Genomic DNA, 27176 nt, shown 5'->3' with positions numbered 1-27176 from the left:
ATCAGTCTTTGATTAGAGAAGACTGGGATGACTGCACCACACTCAATACTAAGAAAAACTGACACCACAAAACTGCTACACAGTTCTACGGTACAATCATCTATTTTAGAAGCTGTGCTTACTTAAGTTGACAGCAAAGGAATTAAGAATGGCTCCTGACTAAGCCATTTAATTTCCGCTTGTTTTACACTGAAGGGCAAGAAACTGGCTATATTCTGGAATGAACAAACTTAAAAATGTTTGCATGAGGGTTTTCCCCTTACTCCACAAGCCACTAAGCTCAAAATATACAGCCGACACAAGGAGTGCTTTTTATCATCTGTAAAAGAGAACTATTACCCCAGGTGTATTTAAAACAGTCTGACCAGGAAAACATTAGCACTGATCCACAAATGTTGAGTTTGTTTGATCTAAGGGCCCAGAAGGGTCAGCTGTGTGCAAAATAAGACCAAATTAACCCTGGTAATCAACCAGGGCATTCCACGTGTCCCCTGCAGACAGACAGTGGTTTCTCGCTGACTACGGTGTGCAATGTTTGCTAATGGAAAGTTGCAAAAATCAAGGGTAAGACTAAAGAGATGTTGACTGAACCTCCCTCCCACAAGATGTGACTTCCCACTCCTGCCGCCATGGAACCCAGAGAGTCACTCTTGAAATTTGATAGTCTCACTACAGCAGCCTCTGGTGCACCTAAGGGAGTTGCAGTTGAAATGAGAAAGCCAAAGAATTCAGGTGCATGTGCAGAGATGTTTGGCAGCATACATGGTGCTCTGATTCGCCAACTAGTTATTGCTGTGGTCATTTAAGAAACTTGGGGGGGGGGGCGGGGATTGGCACCTTTTACAAAAGAGTAAAGTGGAAATATCTAACAATGATAATATTACCTCTGCTTGATTATCTTTATTACTAGTTCTATCCAATCACCCAGTTTCTCTTGATGTGCACATGCAGTTAGCTTCTTTTAGAATAATGAAATTGTCTGTTGCAGCACGAAACTTTCAGCCTAGAAATGATGAGCTTGTAACAGCTGTTCTTTCCTGTCATTGTGCTTCCTAAGAGCATTTTTCTGTGTCGATGGATGGCTTTTGTGGCAACCAGATACTATACATTTGAAGATGGAACTGTTTTCAGGACTGCAAAAGCAGCCAAATGTATCTAAGCAGTGAGCCACACCCAACCTTGTGGCTGGTTCTTGGACAGCTTCATTTCTCCTGTTGACTCTTATAAACGTTATGTGAAATGACATATTTTTGCATCTGTGGAAACTGGAAATTCTCTTGCTTGATGCTACATTTTTTGGGTGTGGTGTTTAGCCTGCCACTGATCTGAAGTCTCATGAGAAGGGTTCAGAGATACTTCGCGGCAAAATGCAGATCCTGTATTTTTGGAGGTACTCAGCTCATTACCTAACTGCATGCCCCATCCTCACTACAAGGATAAGAGGTCTGTTAAAACACCTTCCATACTTCAAAACTGTCAATCCCGTACTCCCATTTTGCAACTGGAACATACAAATTGAGCAGATAATCTGCATTTCTTGTGTTTGTTCTGTTTTGCTGTACAGAGCTTGGGGACTTTTGCCTTATTTTGGGGCCTCTTCATAGTAATAATTCAATATAAAAGGAAGAAAACAGAGTGTATCTGCTGGTCTATCATATACCAATGCAATATCATAGAGGGAACAAGAAAGATGTTCCAGTTGGGAAAAGACTGGAAGGTGCTGGTAGATGGGGAAGATAAAAGAGAAGGGATGGCAAAAGAACTATGCCTCTTGGAAGCTTAGCTTACAAACTAAGCTACGAGGATCCAGAGAGAAGCTCCTCTGGGTGATGATATTCATCCCTTGTTTGGGATGTTTGAGACACCCATGTTGAAATCACAGTGGTATGATAACCACAATAAACCTAGAAGATTTGCAAGCTCACCCATTCATTTGCAATGGCAAGGTAACAGAACACAAGATTAGATTATTTTTATCCTGAGGCAGCATCACCAGCTGCTATGGTACCTGTTTCTGGACTCAAAGTATTCGAGAAATCCCAGGAAGCTGCTGTTAAAGTGCCAACATCTTAGGATGCACATTTCCATAAAATGTAACAGCTTTTATAAATAAATCTTGCATAGTCTTTATGTGAAAATCAGGGATGAATAGCAACCTCCACTTGAAAGCCCCTAAAATGCATAGGTGTAGAAAGCAACTGGAGCAGACTCAATCCCAAAGCTCACTTTATTCTCTCTCCCCTGGTTTACTACCTGTTATTGTTCCGACAGTTCCGGCAGTTCGCGCATTCTGAAGGGTCTGTCTGAGGCATAGCTGTGTATACACCACCACCCTAGATAAATTGGGGGTTTGGGGTGGGGAGAGAATAACAAATCAGAATAAATTCAAGCCCTTAAGCATGCCATCTGTCACAATTAACAACAACAACAGATTCTATTCTAATTTGTAATGAAGTTTGGCATTCATCAAAAAGACAGAGCTCACAGTATTGCAAAATTTGTTTTGCAAAGCCTAACTTTCAGCATGTATGCTACAGCAAAAACTAACAGCTGTAGCTTGCCCATGTATGTTGTAATTTCCTTGGCTCTATTTTCAGCCGGTAGTGCCCAACTCAAATTTGACAAAACTGAAAATGCTTCACACACAGATGAGACATGAAAGTAACTTCCTTTCCACTACAGAGTTTTGTCTGCTTGTGGAGACAAGATATACATGTGGCTAGTATGATGAATACATCTGACTGATTTTCCTGGAATTAATCTGATTAGATCAGCTTGCTTCACCAAACTCAGTTTTGAAATGTTCTTTATTTTCACAGATGCAATAATTCACCAGCCAAGAGTGATTTGGGGTTTGGGGGTGAGAGGGATTTTGAATTGTTGGTTTTGGCTGCAGAATTTTACAAATAAAAATGCTAAGATTAACACATACCTCACTGCTGAATGAAAGGGAGATGCAGGTTTGAGGAATATTTGAAAATGAGGTAGTACAGGTGGCAATAAAAATCCTTATTAACTACTCAAGACTGTGAAAGACCATTTTACATCCAAGACTCAAACTCTGCTGAACAAATCTTTCTATCCAATATTTGACTATGAAGACATCCAAAGCAAAACTGCTCCTGTGCTCTAGTCCTAAATTGCCACATTTGCTCAACGCAATAAATTTGCTCACCAGTAAATCATAAGAACCATAGTTCTGTGTGTGGATCAGAGGGCTTTAAAAGAACGTACTATAAAGCCACACAAAATTCCAATTTCATGCTCCAATTTAGCCCTGGTGTGTTGTTTCAAGATGAAGAGGACAAATTAGAATATTATAGGCAGATTCTCACTTTGATATTATGGATGGGGCAAGTACAACAGACACATGGCTCTCATTAAGTGGAAGAGTGTCTCTATATAAATGTCAGTATGCAGCCCTTTGAAATAAACAAAACCAGTGAATAAGAAAAGAAAAGGTCTTTGCTTTGGATTATTTTATAGGCATGCATGCTGAACTACAGATTTCATATTTAGTTTAAGAGGTACTACAGTGCACACTCGGGTTGTGAACGTGATCCGTGCGGGAGGCACGTTTGCAACCCGCAGCACCGCATCTGCGCATGAGGGGGTCACGCTTCGGCACTTATGTGCATGCACAAAGTGCGATTTAGTGCTTCTGCGAATGCACCGAAACCCAGAAGTAACCCGTTCCGGTACTTCAGGGTTTGGCGTGGTGTGCAACCCGAAAACGCGCAACCTGAAGCGTCTGTAACCCGAGGTATGACTGTATTTTTATTCAGAATGTAAATATCAAAGTGAGAATCAGGCCTTAGACAAGCATCTAAAAGAAAACTGGTTAACACCTGTTTTAGGTTTGTGTCCCTGGAATACCCCTATACAGACAATAGACAATTGTTCTGTTTAGGTTCACATAGTCTGGATATATCAATCACTTACAGAATGCTTATAGAATCATGTTTTGATACTTGTAAAATCAGTGTTTGGGTTGGCTTTTAAAAAGAATGAGAACTTATGAGTTTAAGAGTGCTGCAAAAAGAAATAAGAGAAGGCAAGGTTATCTGAAGTGGCAACTCTTGCTTGAGCAGCAATCTGTTTCTCCCTAAAACGAAGCACTTGTGTTCAGTTACCAAAAACAAACACTAGTCCTATATTCCCCAAAAACCTTAGAAGTGTCCTTACTCAAAAATATTCAAACAGTTTTGAGCAGGACCAATGTTAAAAAAAAGATTAGCTATTTAGATAATTCCTTGGGGAAACAAATGCATATTTTTTTCATAATACAGGGGCCTAATCACAATCATTCTTAATAATTTCAACCCAAGTCTCAAACATTCAGAATGCAGATAGACTTATGGTGTGTCAGAGCAGGACCAGGAGGAGCGATTTTTTGATTTATTAACCTAAAGTTTTGGCACACTGTAGTGTAATAAAGAGCACTGCTTAAAAGTTAAACCTGAAATGGGGCTGTAGTAACAGCCTGGTCATAAAGCTAAAGGTTCTGGCACAATTAATGGAAGAATGTGAGAAGTCTCCAATAAGATCACAAAAATCTCCAAGCAATGTAAGTGAGTGGAAGGGTATCCAATGTATCCAATGTGTAACTGCCATTATTACTATGACGTAGAATTAAACTGAGAATGCCTGAGGAATAATTCCACCCAAGCACCTTCATCAAAGTTAGGCTGACAGTCTTCAAGAACAAAAAAAACCAAAACAAAACAGACTAGTACATGGGAAATTACACTTATGCAAGTTACCTCTATCTATCTATATGCTGGTTCACACATAAAAAATCACCATTGAGGACATGCACATATATAATACAAAAACAGATCACTAAAGGCACAACTTTCTTCAACCAAGTCTAACGCAAAACTTTTCAGTGGCGTTTGTTCACCCCATCAGGTTCACACATGCATGCATAACATCTTTATTCTGAAAAACTTGGCAGAGTCACAAGAAACGATGAGAACTGAAAGACAGCATATTTGCTATGCTTGATCTTTTAGCCAACCTTTTCGAGCCTCTCTATAATCACCAGGTTAGCAAAACATTAATATTGGGTATTAAAAATGCTGTTTAAAAATGAAGATTCCAACCCCTAACAGTGCAGTAAAAGCTCTATGAGGCAATTCCAGCAAGTTAAGCTTCACAAAGCATGCCATGTTATGGAATTTTCAACATATTTTTGTTAAGTGCTGAATGCTTTCCATTTCCTAAGACTTCATTTCGTATTACGTTCAAGAAACAGACCTCCAACATCTAGGGCTTACTTACATTTCCGAGGTGGTGGGTGTGTTCATATTCCATGTGTGCTCTGGACAGGGAGTTAGTGTGCCTTGGATAAACAACAGTTCCTCCATTTACAGCACCGTTCATGATTCCATTCGTTCCATTAGGAACCTTGTGATGGAGGTGAAGGCAACCATTATTATGGTTTCCATTACTGATAAAGTTTCCATGTATGCTGCCATTGATACGACTTGTGCCTGGTAATGTCGTGTACTCAACCATTTGCCCATTGATATCAGCACGTTGGTAAAGGTAACCAGGAGGGTCATACTCTGAAAGAGTGAGGATTGGGAGAAAATGCTTAACACTTCAACTCTTACACATGTTCTTTATCTGAAAAGGTTACAGATGAAAACGTTTTATAGCTGGCTGTTCACGGTAGAGTTTACACCCCTAGCACTACAATGCCTTAAGCCCTTTACAAATTATAAAACATGTTACAATCTGACGAACAGAGTTTAGATAGCAGGTGACCACCACTGATAATTAAGGGGCTAACACAGATTACATGTTTTGCATATTTACCACTGTCTGGGGAATCTGACAGCTTTTGTGGCATAAACACACTTATTTTATTGCACCAGCACTATTCTTAACAATGCAATGTAGATTGTTCTGTCAGATCTACAGTTATAAGAGCCAAGTAAAATTGCTATTATTATTATATTTATTTATATCCCACATTTCCCCCAGACCAAGACACAATTGCTATACCTTATGAACATTTAGAACACCAAAAATGTAGGAACAGGAAGCATCTCCCTTTGCCAGCAGAAGATTTCAAAGAAGACTGTAACTATGTTAAGTTGGCCATTAACTATATCTACCAATATCCTCTGAAAGTGAAAATATAAAGTTCTCCTAGAATACATTTCTATTGCTAAATTGGAATGGAAAGTGAAGGCACGGAGTTAGGCTCTAATCTCTATGTTTCATAAGAAGAATAAAGCACTTTTTCAAATTTGTTCCCCTCCGTTATTCAGTGGTGATCATAACAGCAACTTAAATTCACAATAAATGTTGTGGTGTTAGGTTACTTAGCAACAATATTGTTTCATTAGGTTTGGTCCAGCAGAGGACATGAAGAATATCAGAATTAACCTACTCTGCATGGCAATTTGCTGGCGATTCTTCCACAAGCACATAGCAATGAAGGCTATCAGAATAAGCACCATCACTCCAAGGACACAGCCCACAATCAGGTATAACATGTCACTGCTTCGGACAGGACCATTTGGTTGACCAGCATTACTCCCAACTCCACGATCAGGAGAATTTGGTGGTGTGCTAAGGTCCTTCACTGGGTATTCTGATGCTCCAGGTGTGCGCTTCACTAATGTGGAGGGAGGAGAGTATAAGATAAAACACACATTTAAAATAGCAAGTCTACAGAAGTGTTATTAATTCTATAAGTCAATCAAGAGCTGCAACTACTGCAATTCAAAATGGCATAAAATATGATGGTAGAACATTTTTGATCCTAAGTTACTTGATAATATATATTTGTTTTGGAATTTGTTTACCCTCAAGTCCACACGTGCCACTGCTTTAGCTTCTTTCACACTTTCACACATAGGAATAATGAACATTACCAGAATGTAAAAGGCATGTAAAGTAGTTGACAAAAAAAGATAATGGGCCCATTTTTGTTGTCAAATATCAATGCTTATGGATGGTTTGAAATGAAAACACACCGATATATTCTGGGACAGGTGTGCGTAAAATTTATTAAAGATCCTTCTTCTACCCTTACTAGTATCCCAAAATTTTATATTTTAAAACTGATCATAGTTTCAAACATAAGTTTGCTTTAAAAGAAATAAATTATTTATTGAACAAGGGTATTGGGTAGCTGATGATAAATCCTATGTGTCTTTCTGAACCCAGAAACTGAAGCTGTCTTTTTGTTTACAGTAACAACAAGCAAGAGCATTAGCTTGAGATAAAGTATGGGAAGATAGCACAGTTTTATGCATTGAATGAGAAGCTCTCTCAAGCACTGAGGTTTGGTTTTGATGGTAGCATGTGATTTCTAAAAGCCCATATTGGATTACATATAGTGTGCTGAAATGGAATATTTATTTTCATGAAGTCAAGAAACTAACTAAAACATCTGAAATATTGTGAAAAATATTTGAAAAGAAATGAATTCTTACATAAGTATGAAGATTAAAGGTAAAGGTAAAGGTACCCCTGACCGTTAGGTCCAGTTGCGGACGACTCTGGGGTTGTGTGCTCATCTCGCTCTATAGGCCTAGGGAACTGGCGTTTGTCTGCAGACAGCTTCCGGGTCATGTGGCCAACATAACTAAGCTGCTTCTGGCGAACCAGAGCAGCGCATGGAAACGCCATCTACCTTCCTGCCGGAGCGGTACCTATTTATCTACTTGCACGTTGACGTGCTTCCGAACTGCTAGTTTGGGGGGGGGGGAAGCTGGAACCGAACAATGGGAGCTTACCCCATTGCAGGGATGACCTTCTGATCGGCAAGCCCTAGGCTCTGTGGTTTGGACCACAGTGCCACCCGGGTCCCAAGTATGTAGATTAGGGAACAGCAAATATATGGCTATTGGCTTAGTGACAGAAGAAAAATAACAGCTCCTTCTCACCTTTGGTCTCACAGATCATCACATTGCTGTAGTCACTTTCACCTCCTTCATTGTAGCACTGCATTTTAATATCATAAGATGTTTCAGGTTGCAGGTGACTTATCAAGTGCCACTGCTTTGTGCCTAGAAAGAAAAACATATAGACATGTAGCATGTTTGTTTCACAATTTGGAAAATATAAACTGAGCTAAAAAATGTAGGAACTGTCCTTACAATTTGAGGACAACAGGTAAAAAATAAATGACCCATTGCAATTAAGAGCTAAGATAGCAGGCCAAAATCAGTCTTACATACACAAATATGCATATAAGAAGAATGTAATTTACTATTAATAAAATGTCTACAACCTTCCTGAACATGTTTGTCTCAAAGATGGAATGTAGCATCTATTTAACATAAAACCCTAAGGGCAAAGTCTGAATCAGACATGTAAATAAAACTGCAATAAGAAATATTTGGCAGAAAGTGGTTGTTTTAAACTTTGGAAGTTGGCCAATACACAGCAGTATGCATGGACAGCCATGGATCACAACATGATATGATCATAGAATGTCTTTCTTAAAGAGACTCATCTAGCCCCATTGTTGATGACCTTCCACCATGCTATTAAGATCTGACTTAAAAAATAAATAAAAATAAAGAATGCAATAGGAGCCTGGTAGAAAGAGACACTGTACTTTTGACTGTAGGTCTTGCTGTTGATACAACTAATCACAATATGATACAAAGAGTAGCATGAATCACCTCCACCTTTGTTATAGCTTAAGCAAGACTAACACCATCTTGTTGCAGGCTGACACCATAATCATGTACAGTGGTGCCTCGCAAGACGAAAAGAATCTGTTCTGTGATTCTCTTCGTCTAGCGGTTTTTTCATCTTGCGAAGCAAGCCCATTGATGGATTAGCGGATTAGCGCTATTAGCGGCTTTTAGCGGCTTATCGGATCAGCTGATAAGCGGCTTAGAAAAAGAGGGGGGAAGGAAAAAAAACCCGCAGGAACTCGCAAGACATTTTCGTCTTGCGAAGCAAGCCCATAGGAGATTTGTTTTGCGAAGCACCTCCAAAACGAAAAACTCTTTCGTCTAGCGAGTTTTCCGTCTTGCGAGGCATTCGTCTTGCGGGGCACCACTGTATTCTCATTGTAATCATGCTGACATGCAAGCTTAAGAGAGGAACAGAGAAAAAGCAAACCACAGGAGGGTGTGTAAAGGGAAGTTTTAGGAGCATGCTAGGCCAGGACATTTAAATGGAATAAACAGAAAAATGCCTAGCTAGCTGAAATGTGGAAGCATCTGTCTATTCAGTTAAGCTGGCGCTATCACACGCAAGACTGTATTACTGGGAGTCTTGCATGTCTAACCTATATGTATAAAAACTGTGCAAACAGACATAAGGATTCAGCCTCTGATCACTTTTCTGATCGCCTGCTGTTACCCTTCCTGCTCAAGTAAGAAATAAAATTTGCTTTTAGAGAATTATTGAGTGTCACTTGTCGTTTTGATAGTGAGAAAAGGACTCAGCTGTGCAACAGACCTTGGGTGGGGTTTTCCCACAGCACTTTCCAAAATGCTCTTAAGACTTGACTTTTTAAAAATAAAGCATGTGATAGGAGCCTGGTAGAAAGGGAAACTGTACTTTTGTCTGTAGGTCTTCTGTTGATACAACAAATCATATGATAAAAGGAGTAACATTTTGCTAGCCACCTTAGGGTGCATGTGTCTTTTTAAAGGCAGAAAAGTGAAGACATCACAAAAAGACTTGAAGCCACTCAATTCTATACTTAAGTCTAAGAACGTACTCCAGAGAACATGAGGAAAGCGTAAGTAGTTTACTAACAGCATGACTAGCACAAGCTGCAGACAATTTTTATGTACTATGAAAATATATGAAGTAAGAAGGCCTTTGATATTCAGCATTGGAAATTCTAATCCAAACAAGTTCATTTAAGAGAATGATTTTACTGTGTCTGGCTGAAAGTCAATTTTTCGTTTAGACACCACCTGGTGTTTTCTCCGTACTCATAAATCACTTTCAGTCTGTATGCTCACTATTATGACAGGTTTTAATAAAGAGAAACCCACTATATTATAATTAAGATGGTTTAGATACGCCTAATGCTTCTTAAATGTCGACATCGTGGTCTATTTCTGCTGGAACTACTTCCACCTAGAACACAGACAGATCTATAAGCTACAGCCTTCACAGGGAAGAACAGTATCAAGATGCTACTGTATTTCAACAGCACCCAAGTAGGGGTGCTATTTACACAATAACCCATTGCTCTTCTTAGAAAGGTGGAAGTAAAGCAGGATCGTTTCAGTTGGTGCTTCCCCTGATCTCCACATACAGTCCGACAATGGGCCTTTATGTGCCCAGAAGCTTCGGCACCACCTGAAACATTGATAAATCACGGATCTCAACTGCATGGAAGGCTCCAGACATGTACACGCACAGATACCTAATTCTCACCTTTGCGTCAATGCATAGAGCTTGAGTCAGCCAGTGTAATTCTGCTTGCCCTCAAAATCACACTCCAGGTGTGAATCACATGCATATACAACTATTGTCCCTACTGAAAGACTGAACCTACAAGAGAACACCACTGTTGTACAATACAGCCTGCCAATATCTGAAAGTCTGTGTGTTTAACTGCTTTGTTGAAGAGCCTTAGAGGTGACTGTTTCAAACAAATCAGTTCATTTATGTTTGCAGCTTATATCCTCAAAAATGAATACAGGCTGAAGCAGCAGACTAGCTTTTGCCCAGGAACTCAGTTTTCCAAATCTTTCTAAGCTCCATCTTCTCATTACACCTCAAGCATCCTTTTAGTAATTACATCAGGCTTTAGATTTCCCCTTCAAACGTTTACTAGAACTGGAATCAGTACAATTTTTTTAACTCTGTTCCCATATATTGAAGCAAGGAAAATGTAAGCAACTGTTATCTGAATGCACTTTGAGTTTTTGACACTATCTCCATGAACCAAGTATGGAATGCAAAATTTCAGCACAGGAGACAACAGAAGGTTTGGTGGTGCTTTTGTTGAACAAGCAGAAAGACAGAAAACTACTGACTACGTAATGAAGAACCAAATGCAAACATCAGGAACTTTAAAAATAAAATCAAGCTAGCATGTGGCAACATATACAGAAAAGGCATCAAAGTTTTGAGACAATCTCAGAAAGACAAGACTGGTCATGAAATGAAACCTTGGGCTACTAATGGAGTCACAACCATTGCAAAAACTTTACTACTGTTTGGAACTGAAAATCCTGTGTCGAAATTTACTTATGAAAGGTACAAAAAAGAAAAAGAAAAATACAATGCAGCTGCAGTGATCCAAAAGGCATGCACAAGAGATTCCTCTCTCTATATTTTCCTACATAACTGAGGCTAATTTGAATATTTAAATCAATAAGTAGTTGTGGCTATATAATGTAGTAAAGAAGAGTTTGATGTATAACATTTCTACCACTGTGCAAATTTCTGTTCAAGCTTTGGCACGGCAGAGCAGCTGCTAGTGGTTTCAGGCTTCCATTAAGATTTCAGAATGCATAAACCTGAAAATCAGGAACAAGCAAATTTCACAGCACAGCGGAGCTCACTTAAACATTTATAAACACAGATTCTGTGTACCAGAAAGGCTACAAGTGAAACACTGAACTTCTTCCAAGGTAATCGCTTAACCTCTCAGTTAACTACACTCATTACATAGGTGTTTAGCAGCCCTGTAGCATTGTAGAGCAATATTAATAGAGTAATAGATTCAAGAATGGCAACTTGTGGCAGCCACAGCCATTCTATGCAATTGTGAGAAAAGGTTTAATCTTACATAAAATAATTTTTAAGAGCTCATAGATGCACTAACAGGTGTTATCAGGGGAATTCTGTAGTTGTCAGTGCTCAACCAAATGCCTGTTCCTGCGTTAACGAATGTAATTGGTTTATATACTTTCCCACTGTACAGCTCATAAAATTAAGACCTACAAATGGACCAAAATCCATCTAAATAAAATCAGCTGCTTATATATTGTTATGAGACTAAATCTGAGAAGTCAGTTCTTTTCCAGCTTCAAGCACGTTAAGAGATTTAACACTTGAATTAAATAAAAGAACAATTGCAGTATAGAAAATTTTGCAGCTTATCTCAAATTTGTAACCTAAAAGTTAACAACATGGCATCTTTATAGTAATGGGACACTGAATTCAAAAAGTGAAGGATCTTTCATTCACATGAACAACTTCCACACAATCCTGTTAGACCATAATGAGATTTATGGATCAAGTGCGAAATTTATTATGAGAACTAATACCCCACAAATATAGTCCCCACTGCAATTTCTGTGACAAGGGTTCAAGATCTGGCAGATAGTGACACAGGGAGGAAGAGATATTTGTTACAAACAACTATTAACCATTAGTTTGGTGTGGCTGCAACAGAAGCAAATGCAATTCTGGAGGGTACTAGTGAAAGTTCCTCTAGCAGAGAAGCTACTGACCACCTGGTGCAAGACACTGAATGAAAATATGTTTATTCTAGTGCCTCAACTCTAGTTCACAGTAATCAGAAAGGGTTCTCACCCCCTCCCCCCGCATTACACTTTGGCTTTCTTAAATGTTACAAAGAGCACAGTCCCTTAGTCTATAGTAGAGAGTTGTCTATTTCTGTGATGTCTTTTTTGTGATGTCTTTGTTATGTTTTCTTTACATTAGAACAGCATTTGGGTTGATGCTTTGGAGGGGGAATAAGAAGTACTGTAATTGGAGCAATTCCTTGCATAATCAGAGTAATGTATCTTACCTTCCACAACATCCCTCTTGTAATCACTATCATTGTCACTATCTGTTGGCCGGTAATAAATATAAAATCCTTGGATGGGTGTGTTGTTGTTGCTTGAAGTGATATACTAGAAAAGAAATATTAAAACAACTGAAATTCCAGAACTACAGTCAACAAGGGATATACTTCCTGGGGCAGGGGCTGAAAGACAATGTTAATGTAATGTGGGAAGAGACAACGGAACAAAAGTGGGCTTTAAAACAGTGAGAAGTATTTTGTGAATACAGTTCTAGAATTTTAGCTAAAGCTATATTCTCATTATTGTTTAAAGGTTTAAAATCTGGAACCATTCCATGCTGGGTTCAGACCAAATTAGCTTTGGTCACCTTGAGGGATGACCTTTATCAGGAGAAGGGCAGGAGTAATGTGACCCTGTTGCCTTTACACAACCCTTTGATATTATCAGCTATATGGTATCCCCCGAAATTGACTCCATGGCTTAGGTGTGGGATGCACTGTTTTGTTCTACCTGTGGAGTCAAATTCAGTGAGTGGCACTGGGTAACTGTTCCTCAGGCCCCTAACAGTTGTATCTGGTATTTATCATCTATGCATGAAGCTGCTGGAAGAAGTCTTTAGGCTATCTGGCACCCTGCGTCCTCAGTATGATGGTGATACTGTGTTCCAGTTCTCTGTAATATCTGAATCAGGTGTAACTGTTTAGGTCCCGGATCAGTGACTGGATGCAGTAGTGGGCTGGATGAGGATTAATAAACTAAAGCTGAGGGCCTATGGGTAAGTGGCTCCTAGTTCTGGGAAACAAGAGTTGCATGTTCAAGATGGGGCTGCATTTGTCTGAAGGAATAGGTATCTAGCCTGGGGTATACCTGGATCTATCACTGTCACTGGTGACTCAAGTAGGCTCCATGGCTATGAATGCCTTTTTATAGCTCTGGCTGGTATGTCAGCTATGACTGTTCTTAGAAAGGCACAGCCTAAGCCAGTGGCCCATGCCTTGGAAATTCTGAGATTGCAGGAATATAATGTATTCAATGTGGGGCTGCTCTGAAGACTGTTTCGAAAGTTACAGCGGGTGTACAATGTGGTAACTTGGTTGCTCAGTGGAGAACCATACTGTGGGCATGTAACATCCCACTTGAAGAAACTGTACCGGCTTTCAATTTGCTATTAAACAAAGTTTAAGGGTCTACTGCAATTTATGAAACCTTAAACAACTTGGAACCGGGTTTCCTGCTTGGCAGGGGGTTGGACTCTATGGCCCTTGTGGTCTCTTCCAACTCTATGATTCTATTCTATGATTCTATGATACACAAAGGAATGCTTCCTCCCATAGACCTGTCCATGCAATGAGATCAGAAGATGAGCCCTCTTATGCATCCTTCTAGCCTCCAGACCACCAGGAAAAGGGCTGTTGTGACGGTAGCACCTACTATGTGGAACAGCCTCCCTACAGAGTTACAGTAGGCACTATCTATATTATGTTTTGATGCAAGTTTTTAAGAGTACATGTTCACCAAGGCATTTTCCTGAGTGCAATACTGGTTGCTAATACTGACTGCACATACTCAGCATTTATACTGTGCATTTCAAGTGCTCACTGCTTTTCATATACAGCTTTTGGTTCCCAAAAGGTCAGTTTAGTATAATCCACTGATTTGTTGCTGTACAGAACAGACATTTGATCTAACGTGAGATGCAAGCCAAATCATTTTTTTCATGGTGCACATAAATTGATACTTACAGTCCACTTTAACATGATCTGAGTGTCGCTGACTGCCTCAGTGTAAGCAATGTGAGGTCCTGTGATGGGTCGGTTGGAAAACCGATTGGTAAATCCAGCTACCTGATAAGGCCGAGAGGCAGAACTTCGTGGGCTCTCCCCGTAGTTATTAATAGCAATCACACGAAACTTATATGCAGCTCCTTTCATATGGCAAAAAGAGGGAGAACTGAACATTAGATGAAAAGATAAAACCCAGCATTCTAGAAACATAGAACAGAAAGATCCAAATGGCCCTTGTTGTAAGATTATCTTATACTATTTTTCTCACTTACTATGCTGGACATCCCTTCCTGATAGAAAGATCCAATCTAGCCAAATACTGGATGAGATGTTATTTTCCACCAGAAAAGATATGGCAAGATGTGAGCACATGCCTGCCCTCTATACCAAGTTAGGAAAGTAAAAGCTGGCCAGCGACTTATTCTCATGCTTATTATGAAAATGCTGTTCAGATGCTTGACTAAAAAAGTTTGTGATAGTTAAGACACAAGGACTACTCATTTCCCTGAATCTTATATAGCATTGGTCGCATTAAAAGCAACATCTTATAGTTTAACAGGATTTTAACTTGGCTACAGCGCAAATGCAGAAACGCATAATACTGATTGTGATCTCTCTTGAACAAAAAATGCATATTAATACCTGGATCCAAACTGCCAACTTCCACTGAAAGTTTGGAAGGGGAGATGTTATCAGCTGCAACCAGCCACTCACTGTTCCTGTTCATGCGTTTATATTCTACTTTAAAGGCAGTGATGGGTGATCCGCCATTGGCACGTGGGATCCAAGTGACATAGACAGAAGTCTCTGATGCCGTGGAAATAGTGGGTCGATCTGGTGCCTCGGGTACTGAAACAGGAAATTGAGAAGGTTTCATAAAGATTTAGAATAGTTAGAAGCACTTGATTTCTATACCCAGATTTTATTTAATAATGCGTTTCAGTCAAGTGAGAAAGAACATACTCAAATGTGCATTAATCTTAAGCCCAGAAAATCCTTTCTGAAATGCAAACATGGAAGATCATTTCAGTTTTCAAATATGGAGATAATTAAAGCTTCTTGGGGGGGGGGGAGCTAATTTGGCAATGTAATCTATTGTATACAGCCTACATTATGCAAGAATACTGTATTATGTCAGCGCACACCAGTCCTGAAGTATTAGCACATCATCAGAAACCAAGAGAATTGCATAGCTTAATTCACAACCACAGAAATAGACAGGGTGATCTGCTGTGTCACTACTACTTGGTACCGAACTAAAATGAACGTATTGCACGGAAACCGAACCATTTGCAGAACAGAAAGCCTACAATCTAAACTGAAATTCCTAGATACAGTAACTATAAGAATAAAGCTTTCATAAGTATCAAGAAGCTTTAAGACCTCTTAAAAACAAGTTGGCTAGCATTCAAAACCATGCAGATTATATTAATACTTACTGAACTCACTTGAAGTTAGACAGCAGTGGGAACAGAAAGAATGAAGAGAGGTGGTGTTAGTAAGTGTGATTATAACCATTCTGGCAGAAATATCCTTCAGTCTTTACTTTATTGGTTCATACATTTAAACTACATAGAGTATAGAATAGAGAAATGGGATATAATTTGGAAGAGGAAGATACATAGTTTAACCACGAAAAGGTTATATATCCTTAAGGCTATTTTCCAGCTTGTCATCTTCTACCACATAGGACAGACAACACATGCAAGCGCCGACACTTGACTATGTTGTTTCACATCAATTTAACTATGAAATGTTAAAATATTCTGCAAAATTTAGCAACTTGACAAAAGTGGTGCAACATACATTGGACTCATTTTTTAGTAAATGAGTAGGACATCTCTCACTAATTATAAATTCCATTAATCCTACCATCTCAACATGCAACCCAAAGACCAACACAAATAAAACATTTTGATTATACATTGGAACCCTCTTCATTACACAACAAATCATATAGGAAATCAGGACGGTAAATAAATCATGTAATGAGTGAAGAGTCCTACTTTCTAGAAGGTTTGGATGCACCAGAGAGTTCCCCCTGGGAATCAAGTTCCTGAATCCCCACACCTCAGCTGATGCACAGAGAGTTCATTCTTGGACAAACTCTGATGAATCGGGGGGACCACCGTCAATCATCTGATGACATTATGTGTATACTCTGTCAAGGTTGGTCCAAAAGGTGGGGATTGACTAATTGGCAGATTAAATATTGCTTTCCAGCTGCAGGATTCAGTCACATCTCTATCTGCCTGGCACCTCACATCACATATGATGTCAGGTTTGGGGCAAGTGGATGTGGTTTGGCAAAGCTCCACAGACCAGAGGTTCTCTACCCCAATGTAGCTCACTGTAATCTACTCTGACTGGAAGGACTCTCCCAAAAGCAGAGGTCTTACCCAGCACCGCTACCCAAGATCTTTAACTGGATGTAGAAGCTGCCTTATACCACATCAGACTATTGAACATCTAGTCCAGTACTGCCCATACTGAGCAGTGACAATTTTCCAGGTTCTCAGTCTTTCATAATCTGCTACCAGATTTTTGTTTTAACTGAAGATGCCAGGGATTGAATTTGGATCCTCTTCATGCAAAGCATGCATTCTGCAATGAGCAATGGGGCCTTCCCAATTCCACAACAGTTTAGTGCTCAGTCGGTGTTCTTAATTGAACACTTACACATAAATGACCTGAAAATCAGATGAACAGCCAGAGAACATTCAGGAGGGTTTCCACATACACACACACCCCAAACTGTAATGTATGCTGCAGTATAAAATGCGCAGACAAAAATCTGAATGGTAACACCTACCTCCACTATGTCGAGATGAATCTGGAAGGACCACTCCAAAATTGTTGGTTGCCCCTTCTTGAATGACAGAGTGCTTAGGAATACCAACTGGTTGAGAGGGAGCCTGTGTATTTTTTGAGGAGGAGGTTCTTTCTAAAAGAGAATTATGTGCTCAGTGAGTGGAAGAAACCCTTGCTAGTCAGTCAATATCCTCTCCTATGGCATGTTTTGATCCAAGTAGTAAAGGTTTATAATCACACGCATCCTAAACAATTTTTATGCCATTTGAGAACAGCTTTCTGCCCCATGGAAATAGGGAGCAATACTATTGAACCTAAATAATATTTACACTACAGAAATCCCACTAAAACTGAATATGCCATGCTACTGATGGTACATCAGTTTAGCCTTTGCTATAGGACAGCCCGAATCTGCAAGTCTGTTTCAATGGAACTTTGGGAAGTTCCCAAGGAAAGCATATTCTCATTGTGAAGAGATTCTAAAGTGCCCTTCTATATATGAAAGAGCACAGCCTTCCAATAATGCAAGAAAGGTGATTTTGCCAATCTGCCTTCATTCCTGCAGCCAGCCAGCCAGGCAACTTTCAATACTGTTCCCAAGAGACCCCCACTCTACCAGAGTAAATTTTCCTAGGAGCTAAAGAGGAGAGGAGAAATTTGCAAAAACCACCTTCCTCCCTTTATATCAGCAAGTGCTGACATTGTTCTGTGAATGGAAGATCACTCACAGAATCTCAGGGTTCTACTCAGACTGCAGATCTATGTTCAGTTCCTGAATCCTGGTTCAGAGCAAGCACTGGACATGGAGTTCCAATGAGACTGCAGCCACTATCTTTGGTTTTTTTAAGGGTATTATAGGTCTCCGCAAATGGGAACTTTAGAAAAAAGCCCATCAACTGCAATGTATTTTGAGTACACACTTACTTACCTTTGCTAGTACGGAAAGTAAGCATGGAGGGCTGGCCTTCACCGGCCACATTTCTGGCTACCATCAAGACTTCATAGAGACTGGAAGGTTCCAGTTCTGAGAGAGAAAGTTCATTTTCGCTTCCAGGGACACGAACTGTATTCCAGTTGGTAACATTGAGATTATCATCCAACTGCAAAAAGGAATCACAAGAGGCTAAGAGCAAATAAACCCCTATCTGAATCTGCTGCAGTTAAATACAGGAAAGGCAAGTCTCAATATAAGCTAATACCTTAGTTATTTCACTATAAGAAAGTGAAAACAAGTAACTGATGTGAAAGAGTTTTCTTAATGACTTTTCCTGCAAAGCTTAGAGCAAGCTTTAAGAGCAGAGACTTGAATGCATTGGGACATGGAGTTTCCTAATCTTGCTAGGGTTTTCTCCCCAAGCTTCTGGGCAGTATTTAAATTGGGAGGTTAAATTAGAAACTCCCAAGGCTCTATTTCATGTTGCCAGTAGCAAAAGAACCTGAAACCTCTGCATTCCTAAACTGCTACCTACATATCCAGATGGATGTATCTCTCTTTGGCCTAATATTAACATCAAATACCAGAGTTCTGTACTGTGTGTGTGTGTGTGTTTAATATAAGCCCTGTTTGTTACTAAAAATGATGGCAGTCCAACTCATCCAATTTTCAAAAAAGGAAAGTGCAAAGTTTATCAAATATAATGCAATTTGAATAAGTACCTTGCGATATTTCACAAAATAGGCATTAATTGGCTGACCACCATCTTTTCCAGGGCGCCATACCAGATTGTACTGATCTGGTTTAAGAGTCTGTGGAGGACTAAGAATGATTGGAGCTTCTGGTGGAGAAATGCCACTGGATGTTTTTTCTGTAGCGACTTCTTCAGTAAGAATCTCTGTTGGAGATGAACTTTGAAGGCCCGTATCGGAATCATAATCTCCATCTCCTTCATCACTCTGGGCAATTTCCACAGGAGCAATTTCTTCTGCTTTTGTACTGGCTTCGTAGGAATCTACAGAAGGAAGTTGAAGGTTAGAGATATGCAGTGCTAGAAAAAGAGGCGCCAGAACTCTCCATGAACGCTTCCCTTAATCTCTTATAAGGGCAATGGTGTCTACCTGAGAGATGCTGGAACTGAGTTCTGGCAAGTTCCAGCTGAAAAAAAAGCCCTGGAGATATGCATGGATTCCAATGTTATTGGTTTACAACTACCATCAGCCCCAGCCAATAGCCAATGGCTAGGTATGATGGAAGTTGTAATCCAACAGCACCTGAAGGGCATCATTTTGGATACCCCTACCCTACAGAACACAAAATATGGCTTTGCTTTTTTATCTTTACCAACAAATATGAAAGACGCATTCTTGTGGCACAGTGAGCCAGACTGCACATCAGACAAAAGCATAATTAAATATAAAATGAAAATAAAACTCTGATTTAACGTGAACAAGCACTGTGCACTGGCACACAAGTTAGTCATACCTTACTTTGCTCCTTCATTGCTCCTGTGTTTTCCAAGCCAGGAGGAAATAAACCATAGCCCTGGCTTAGGATTATGTGTGAACTAATAGTCATCGTTTATTTCCACCAAACCAACCACAACTGTTAAGTCAAGAACCCTGGTTCCCGTTCATGGGTTTGCTTGGCCAGAAACAAAGCATGATAAGTTGCAGAATATGTATGAACAGCAACAGGCAGGTGCTCCTGACCATCCATTAGTCGTATGATTTGTCCAAATCCAATTAAAAAAAAAAAAGTTATCCTGACAGTACTTCAGCCAAAATATCTGCAAGCTATTGGAGCAGCAACTTGGATGCCACTTACCAACGGTAAGGAAAGCTTCGGAACGAGCAGTCCCATATTCATTCATTGCTTCACAGGTATATTTCCCAGCATGCTCTGATGTAACAGGCTGAACATATAAGGAGCTTGATCCACTGCGAGACATGATGAAGTAGGTTCTGTCTGAAATGGAGTTGCCAGTTCTTGCTTGGGAGGATGACTTCCGTGATTTTGAATAAAGCACCTGTGAAGGATGGCTGGTAATCAGCCCATGACTGTTGTACCAACGGATTACAGGCGGAGGCAACCCAGTGGCATTGCAGGACAGCGTGACTGTGTCACCTTCTGCTACTCTGCTGTTTGCTGGCAGCGAGGTTATAGTTGGCTTGAAGCCTCTGTCTATTAAAAATATAAATATAAGATACAAACTCATATTATAATAAAATACAGTACTGTTCTTGCATATCCCGAAGCCAGCACAGTCATAAAGGGGGCCAGGGGGTAATATATGGACATCTATGCACATAAAGGCTAAGTAGACTGCTTTGGGCCACAAATACATCAGAACCCACTCATGCAGGTGCTGTGATTGTTAACTACTCTAGTAAAAGAACATTTAATATTCTGAAGAGAAAGAAACTGAAAGCTTTCAAATATGCTCCCTAAACTGACACATCAGCAAGAAGTATTATCAGAATTCTATTATTTGAGATTCTGCATATATAAGTTTACAGCTGGAATTTAGTTTCAATTGGCAACATCATCAAAACCATTGGCAACACTCTCAACACCATCAAAACTAAGAGGCAAATAAATTTAGTCTGTCACAATCTTATAGCTCACACACTAGGTGGCCTATCAAAAATTGGCTAGTATTTGGTCAGTGGATTACAGCCTACTTTGTAACACAAGAAATGAGGTCTACCATTTTAAAGCATAACTCTTTGATCAGAACAATTTAGGAGAATAATCCCAGGAAGCAACAGGCTATTTTCATGTTAGACTGAAAGATGTCGAAAAGAAAAGCAGAAGTTTATAAACAGAAAGGTGCTTGATGTGATTTTTTTTTTTACCTCCTTGGGAATGAAGTCTCCCAGTAGACTGCACAAATCCAATGCCATTGTTGACTAAACACTGATACAACCCTGAATCTTCTCTGGCGAAACCATTAATTCTCAGCTTGTTTCCTGAAGGTAAGTGCCGTGAAGAAAGATGGACAGGAGCTGCATTATGGTACCAGGTGAGGTTAGGTGTCGGGTTTCCATGTATTTCACAGGAAATATGTATATTTTTACCCAGGGACACTAACTGATCTTGCAATCCTTTTGAAATTGATGGCGATTCTAGAATGGAAAAGAAAATGTACATATGATATGCTGCTTTCATTCTGTTAATTTCACAATAGCATGTCTCATGGACCATAAATTTATTGCTTCAAAAAAACTCGCCAATCAAGCATTTTGCCACTGCATATCTTACCAAGTACATTTATACTGTAGTTTACATGTTTCACAACTCCGGACTTGTTATCCACCACACAGGAGTAATTTCCAGCATCTGACGTATTAATCGAGTCTATCATAAGATGAGAGTGAAGCATTCTCCACCTGCCTTTAGTGAGTACATCTTGGTCATCCTTATACCAATGGACATAAGAAACAGGCAGCCCACTAACAACACATTCCAACATCAAAGGATTGTGCTGAGGTACTGCCAAAGTCTGAGAAGTGGTGGGATGAACAATGTGAAAGTTGTCTGAGGAAGAGCCTAGAAATTGAGAGGAAAGGATACATGAGTTCTTTTCAATTGGGTGTTCAAAACTCTCTGGCTTCCTACATTCTTATCAAGGCATTATGTTTTTATATCATTTTATAAACATGCTAACATAACCACCCACTGTTGACCCTAGGCTGAGTGAAGATGTAACATTTGATTGTACAGTAGTTTGTTCCCTTCATCCTGGTTAAATTTCCAAACATTTGCCAGGCATAGCCAAGCTAAATCTTAAGTAGTACACATTAGTAAGATGTGCTTATCACTTTTCCTTCTTCATTCATTTCTCTGCTTGCAAACTGCTTTAACCATAAGAATCTACCTTACACGAAGCCAGACTATTGGTTTATCTAGCTCAGTATTGCTTATCATGTCTGGCAGCAGCTCTGCAGGGTTTCAAGGTGTGGGCATTTCTTGGTCCTACCTAGAAAGGCCAACTTTTTCATGCAAAGCATATGCTCTGCCACTGAGTTGTGGCCCTTTGCAATGGTCTGCTTGATGCAGATGCAACTCTTTAAAAGGGTTAATACTAACTACAATTTACAAACACAATCCAAATTATGTTTTCACATCCATAGTAATAATTTAGGTATTTAGATTCAATGCTTAACCATGGTTAAGGAAAACTGGTTATGCGTTGTGTGCATAGTACCTGATACTTTGACAGGGCTTCCTCCAAACTGAACTTTTCAAAGTGCAAGGTATGAGATTAAGGGAACTTGCAGTGGTAGTCCTTGGTGGTTTATGCCCTATGATTTCATGGAACAATTTTAGTCCTATCACATTCAATACTCACTGCTGATTATGAGCTTATGTCCATTGGGTTCATGTTTAAGATCATCAGTGACTGGGTTATATGCTGCACACTTATAGAATCCTTTGTCATCTGAAGATACATTCAAAATTTGCAGATTTCCAGATGGGAGAATTAGGTAGTTTTCTAGGATAAAATTGGGTTATTATTAATTAAGTTGCTATGGACTGATTTTCTACTCAAGTGTGCAGATTAATCAGTGTTTACTGAAACAGAAAGATAATGTAATGACCGAAGCTCAAATTACTGTAGCAATTCCTAATGGCCAGGAAACAGACAAAAAGTGAAATCCCCCCCTCTCTCTATATATATATACAGTGGTACCTCAGGTTAAGTACTTAATTCGTTCCGGAGGTCTGTTCTTAACCTGAAACTGTTCTTAACCTGAAGCACCACTTTATCTAATGGGGCCTCCTGCTGCCACCGCACTGCCAGAGCACGATTTCTGTTCTCATCCTGAAGCAAAGTTCTTAACCTGAAGCACTATTTCTGGGTTAGCGGAGTCTGTAACCTGAAGCGTATGTAACCTGAAGCGTATGTAACCCGAGGTACCACTGTATCTACCCAGAATTAAATTCTATGGAGTTCCATGGGACTTATTCTTTGGTAAGGGTGCACTGGATTGCAGCCATTTAGATCTTTTTATTACACAGTGTCTTACCTGTTGATTGTTCCAGCCATTTCCCTCGTACACGGAAACGAATATGTGCCTCTGGACTACTTTTGGGTGGCTTGCAACTGATTAAAGCAGTATTCCCTTCTACCGCAACAATTGTGTTCCTCACTGAGGTCTCAAAATCATCAAGATCTAGAAGAAAATGTAGTTCTTTCTTTAAAGGTTCAGAAAATACAGCAAGATCTACTTCCAAAGTTTTGGGTTTAATAAAAATGGGGTGCTCAAGTCCTGATCAGAGGATATTTCTCAGGAGAGAATGTCAATGCAGTAACAATGAAGGAAAACCTTAAGTTCATGTGTGTCCTTCCCTTCCCACTTTACTAAGCACAGAAATTAAAGTTCCAGCATACAGCCTAGTTTGAAGTTTATTTTCTACAAGCTCTCTGTGTGTGCGCGCACATATGTGCGGGGGATGAATATACCTACGTCTGAATATCCATTGTTACTGTACTGACTGCCTCCTGAAGAGCACCATCCAAAAATTCTTCTAACCTTTTCGACCTCAACAATGCTATATGGGCAATCAGAGAATTTCAATTCTAAATGAAAGGTAGGATGAATTCATTCAAAGCATCATTTAAAAAACCTTTCAGTTATTTTGCAATAAGGCTAAAAGGAAAGGCTAAAATACAAGAACTAGTGGGATACTGTTATAAAATCAGATGCAAGAGAAAGGGCATGTAACAAGAACAGAGTACATTTTGTTCCTGCAATGCAAGATAATTAGAATAGCAGAGTTGAAATTTGACAGTGTGTAGAATATAGTGCTGTTGTACAGTATTGCCATGCCAGTTTTCATTGGCTAGGTTTGCACAGCACATTAAACCATGGTTAAAACAAATTATGACTGAGTTTGAATGAGCAGAGTTGCTGGTGGATACTGCTGAGAGTACAGATGTCTTCTTCCTCCCCTGCTCCTGCTGTGCTGTTGGGAAATAAGCCATGATCTGGTATGTCATGTTATCTGAACCCACTCTTGTGGTTTGTCTCTCTCCAAATAACTTTGGCTTCCACATCTTGCTCCTTTGTAGAAAAAACAAGTGGGTTTGAACAACATGACATGCAGCGGCAAGGAAGAAGTGAAGTGCTCATGACTTCAGCAGCATGCATGAACATGCTGCTCTACACTGGTTTCTTTTAACTATGGTTTAATGTGATGTGTGAACTGGGCCACTGTTTTGTACAATTCTCAGCTTATGTTACAGAGCTGCTAGTTCACTTAAATGCCAATTCACCTACCAGTAGCTCCAACCTTTCCCATTTTCACCTCCAAGTGGTACAGTACACTTAGATATATTCACAATTTATTGCAACCAGTAGAGTTTGTCAGTGCTAACTGACCTTTATAAGCTCTCAAGGGAATCCTGCTATGGGTCAATACTCTACAAAAACACTTACCCGTCTCAATTATGAGAAACTTTTCTCTTATGGGTATTTGGGATATGCTTCATACACACAGCATCTTTATAAAGGAGATTCTTTAACTCAGACTTACAAGACAATTCAAGCATCTTACTTCTGATTCCCAAAAGCCAAATCACCCTCAAGTTGGAAATACGTTTGAAAACAAGAGGGGGGAAAGTTTTCAAAAGACAAATATAAGCATGGGATGATTTTGTTTAGGCCTTTTAACTTTCATTTAAGATTGTATATGCAAATCTATTTTTTTTACAGTTGATTATGGTTTATAATGTAAATTATGGCAATTCCCAGGGAATTAACAAGCTTTTCTTCCCCTCCCCTTTCAATTCAGGTAAAACTGATCAAACTTGCAGCATCTACCTAAAAAACAGGGGGTGTTTGGGTAGGCCTTCAGATAAAGATTTCTTCATTTAGCACAAACTCCCTTTCTAGAACATGTTTATAAATTGTAATATGAGGACTTATTTTTACTGGAAGAAATTAGTAATTGTTTCTTTCTATATTATGTAGTTAACTTCAAGAGAAAAACACAAAACAGATATTTTGTTTTACTATGTGCTTCTAACACAAAGGTCATCCCTTAGTCCCATATAAGGCATATTTAAAAACACATAAATTCCTCCAAGATGTTAAATTCATGGATGTGGCAAACAAAAAAATGGGCAAAATAAAAGGAAACATTATAAAAGGGTAATGTGCTCGGTTTTACCATAAATAAAAGTATAACTTACAGGCAATGGATACTGTTGCAGGCCTGCTGATAATTGCACCAATGCTGTTATTGACTATGCATTGGTATACACCTGAATTTGAAGGGCTAAGGGAGAAGATTGTAAGGTATCCTGGCTGTGAGTCTACTTGCTCCACTTTCTTGTGTAATTTCTCTCCATTGAATAGCCAAGCTACATGAGCCGTGGAGGGCTCAGCAGTACAATGAAGCTTTACAGTTGCACCAGGTTTCTGGATGGTAGAAAGTGGCTCAGAAACAAAGTGAGGAATCAAATCTAGAAAAGAAGGAAACACACACTCAGTGCAACCAATTCCTTTAGCTGTTAGCAGTTTGAGTATGTATGAAAATGTGAACTAAACATTTGGTATGCTGCAGGTTATATACAGTACAGTGGTACCTTGGGTTCTGGAGGTCCGTTCTTAACCTGAAACTGTTCTTAACCTGAAGCACCACTTTAGCTAACGGGGCCTCCTGGTGCTGCTGCGCCGCCGGAGCATGATTTCTGTTTTCATTCTGAAGCCAAGTTCTTAACCCAGGGTACTATTTCTGGGTTAGCGGAGTCTGTAACCTGAAGCATATGTAACCCGAGGTACCACTGTACCGCAGTTTAGCCCAAAGGCCCCCAAAGCCGTGGAAAACATTAATACTTATTGATGCAAAAGAAATATGCAATAAAGGTACAATATAGAAAACACAACAATCAAAAGAATATAATATAGTGTCAGGATTTTCAATAGGAAACATTATGGGGGGGAGGGAATCCCATAGATTTTTTTTTATGTATCTCCTACAAATACAGACCAGTTTATACTATTTCTAAATTTATATCCAGCCTCAATATTTATGCATTCTTTACTCATAAGCACTACAGTCTGGAACAGAAAACCATTTTGAAGCTAAACCTTAGCTCAATATGAGCATTTTTACCACTCTCAAAATCAAGTACAGTGCTAGACTGACAATGCAGAAACCGCTTTCTTTACAGTGAAGCCAAACTATTTAATATACAATGACCTCTGATCACCATATGTGGCATCATCAAGTTTAATTCTAAATCCTTTGACTGATTTTAAAAAACTCAGTTTTAAATACAGAAAGTAGTAGAATATTTTAGCTTGATTATCATATATTAACAGACACTTCAGGTACTTATATCCAGGAAGGTCTTTCTGATCCAATTTATCTGTCTGTATCATTGATATGAACAGATCCACACGTGTGGTTCACTTTTTCTGCTTCTTGTAAGTATACTGTATCTCTCTTTAGAATCCATATTAGTGTGCAGTCTTTGATGGGATTTATCCACGCGGGTGGCACAGTGGGTTAAACCACAGAGCCTGGAGCTTGCCAATCAGAAGATTGGCAGTTTGAATGGTTAGGTTATGCCCAAGTGAGGAGCACATAATATAGGGACATGGCAATAGAGATCAACCACCAAAATGTCTGGAAGAGAACATTAGGTATATATGACAGTTTAGGAAGGTGAACTTACCTGAAGCTGTAGTTGAGAAGCAAATGGTAACTATAAGAAAAAGTAGTTCTTGTAAAGGTCCAGGATCAGGATGCATAGTGCCAAGTTAGAAAGTGTTGTGGCAAAGAGCTTCAGATTAATGAGAATCACTGAAGAGCCTACAAAAGAATAGGCATGTTATTATTATTACAATTAATTTATTAATAGCCTTCTAAATAACTGTCTCAATGTGATTTACACATAAGAAAATTAAAAACTGTTTAAAACAA

The 27176-nt window shown here is 39.4% G+C and overlaps 1 protein-coding gene across 4 annotated transcripts in view; it reads right to left on the bottom strand.

The window, feature by feature from the left end:
- Positions 1-27176, bottom strand: part of CDON (cell adhesion associated, oncogene regulated) — a 123143-nt gene that overhangs the window by 5086 nt on the left and 90881 nt on the right. For all 4 annotated transcript variants that reach the window (XM_082200249.1, XM_082200248.1, XM_082200251.1 and 1 more), the window contains 17 exons: positions 26929-27065; positions 25438-25710; positions 23270-23416; positions 22591-22734; positions 21501-21788; positions 21095-21364; positions 20064-20420; positions 18959-19251; positions 18231-18402; positions 17304-17435; positions 15134-15340; positions 14450-14631; positions 12710-12815; positions 7908-8030; positions 6404-6631; positions 5284-5570; positions 2254-2333 (listed from right to left, as the gene is read on the bottom strand). In XM_082200249.1, the coding sequence (XP_082056375.1) occupies positions 2254-2333; positions 5284-5570; positions 6404-6631; positions 7908-8030; positions 12710-12815; positions 14450-14631; positions 15134-15340; positions 17304-17435; positions 18231-18402; positions 18959-19251; positions 20064-20420; positions 21095-21364; positions 21501-21788; positions 22591-22734; positions 23270-23416; positions 25438-25710; positions 26929-27004 (3365 nt within the window). In that variant the 5' untranslated portion in view covers positions 27005-27065. The remainder of the gene's footprint in view (positions 1-2253; positions 2334-5283; positions 5571-6403; positions 6632-7907; positions 8031-12709; positions 12816-14449; positions 14632-15133; positions 15341-17303; positions 17436-18230; positions 18403-18958; positions 19252-20063; positions 20421-21094; positions 21365-21500; positions 21789-22590; positions 22735-23269; positions 23417-25437; positions 25711-26928; positions 27066-27176) is intronic.

The sequence above is a fragment of the Podarcis vaucheri genome (genome assembly GCF_965113315.1).
Source record: "Podarcis vaucheri genome assembly, chromosome: 15".
NCBI lineage: Eukaryota > Metazoa > Chordata > Lepidosauria > Squamata > Lacertidae > Podarcis > Podarcis vaucheri.
Note: the sequence above shows the minus strand (reverse complement) of the source record. Positions and strands in the feature narration are given on the sequence as shown.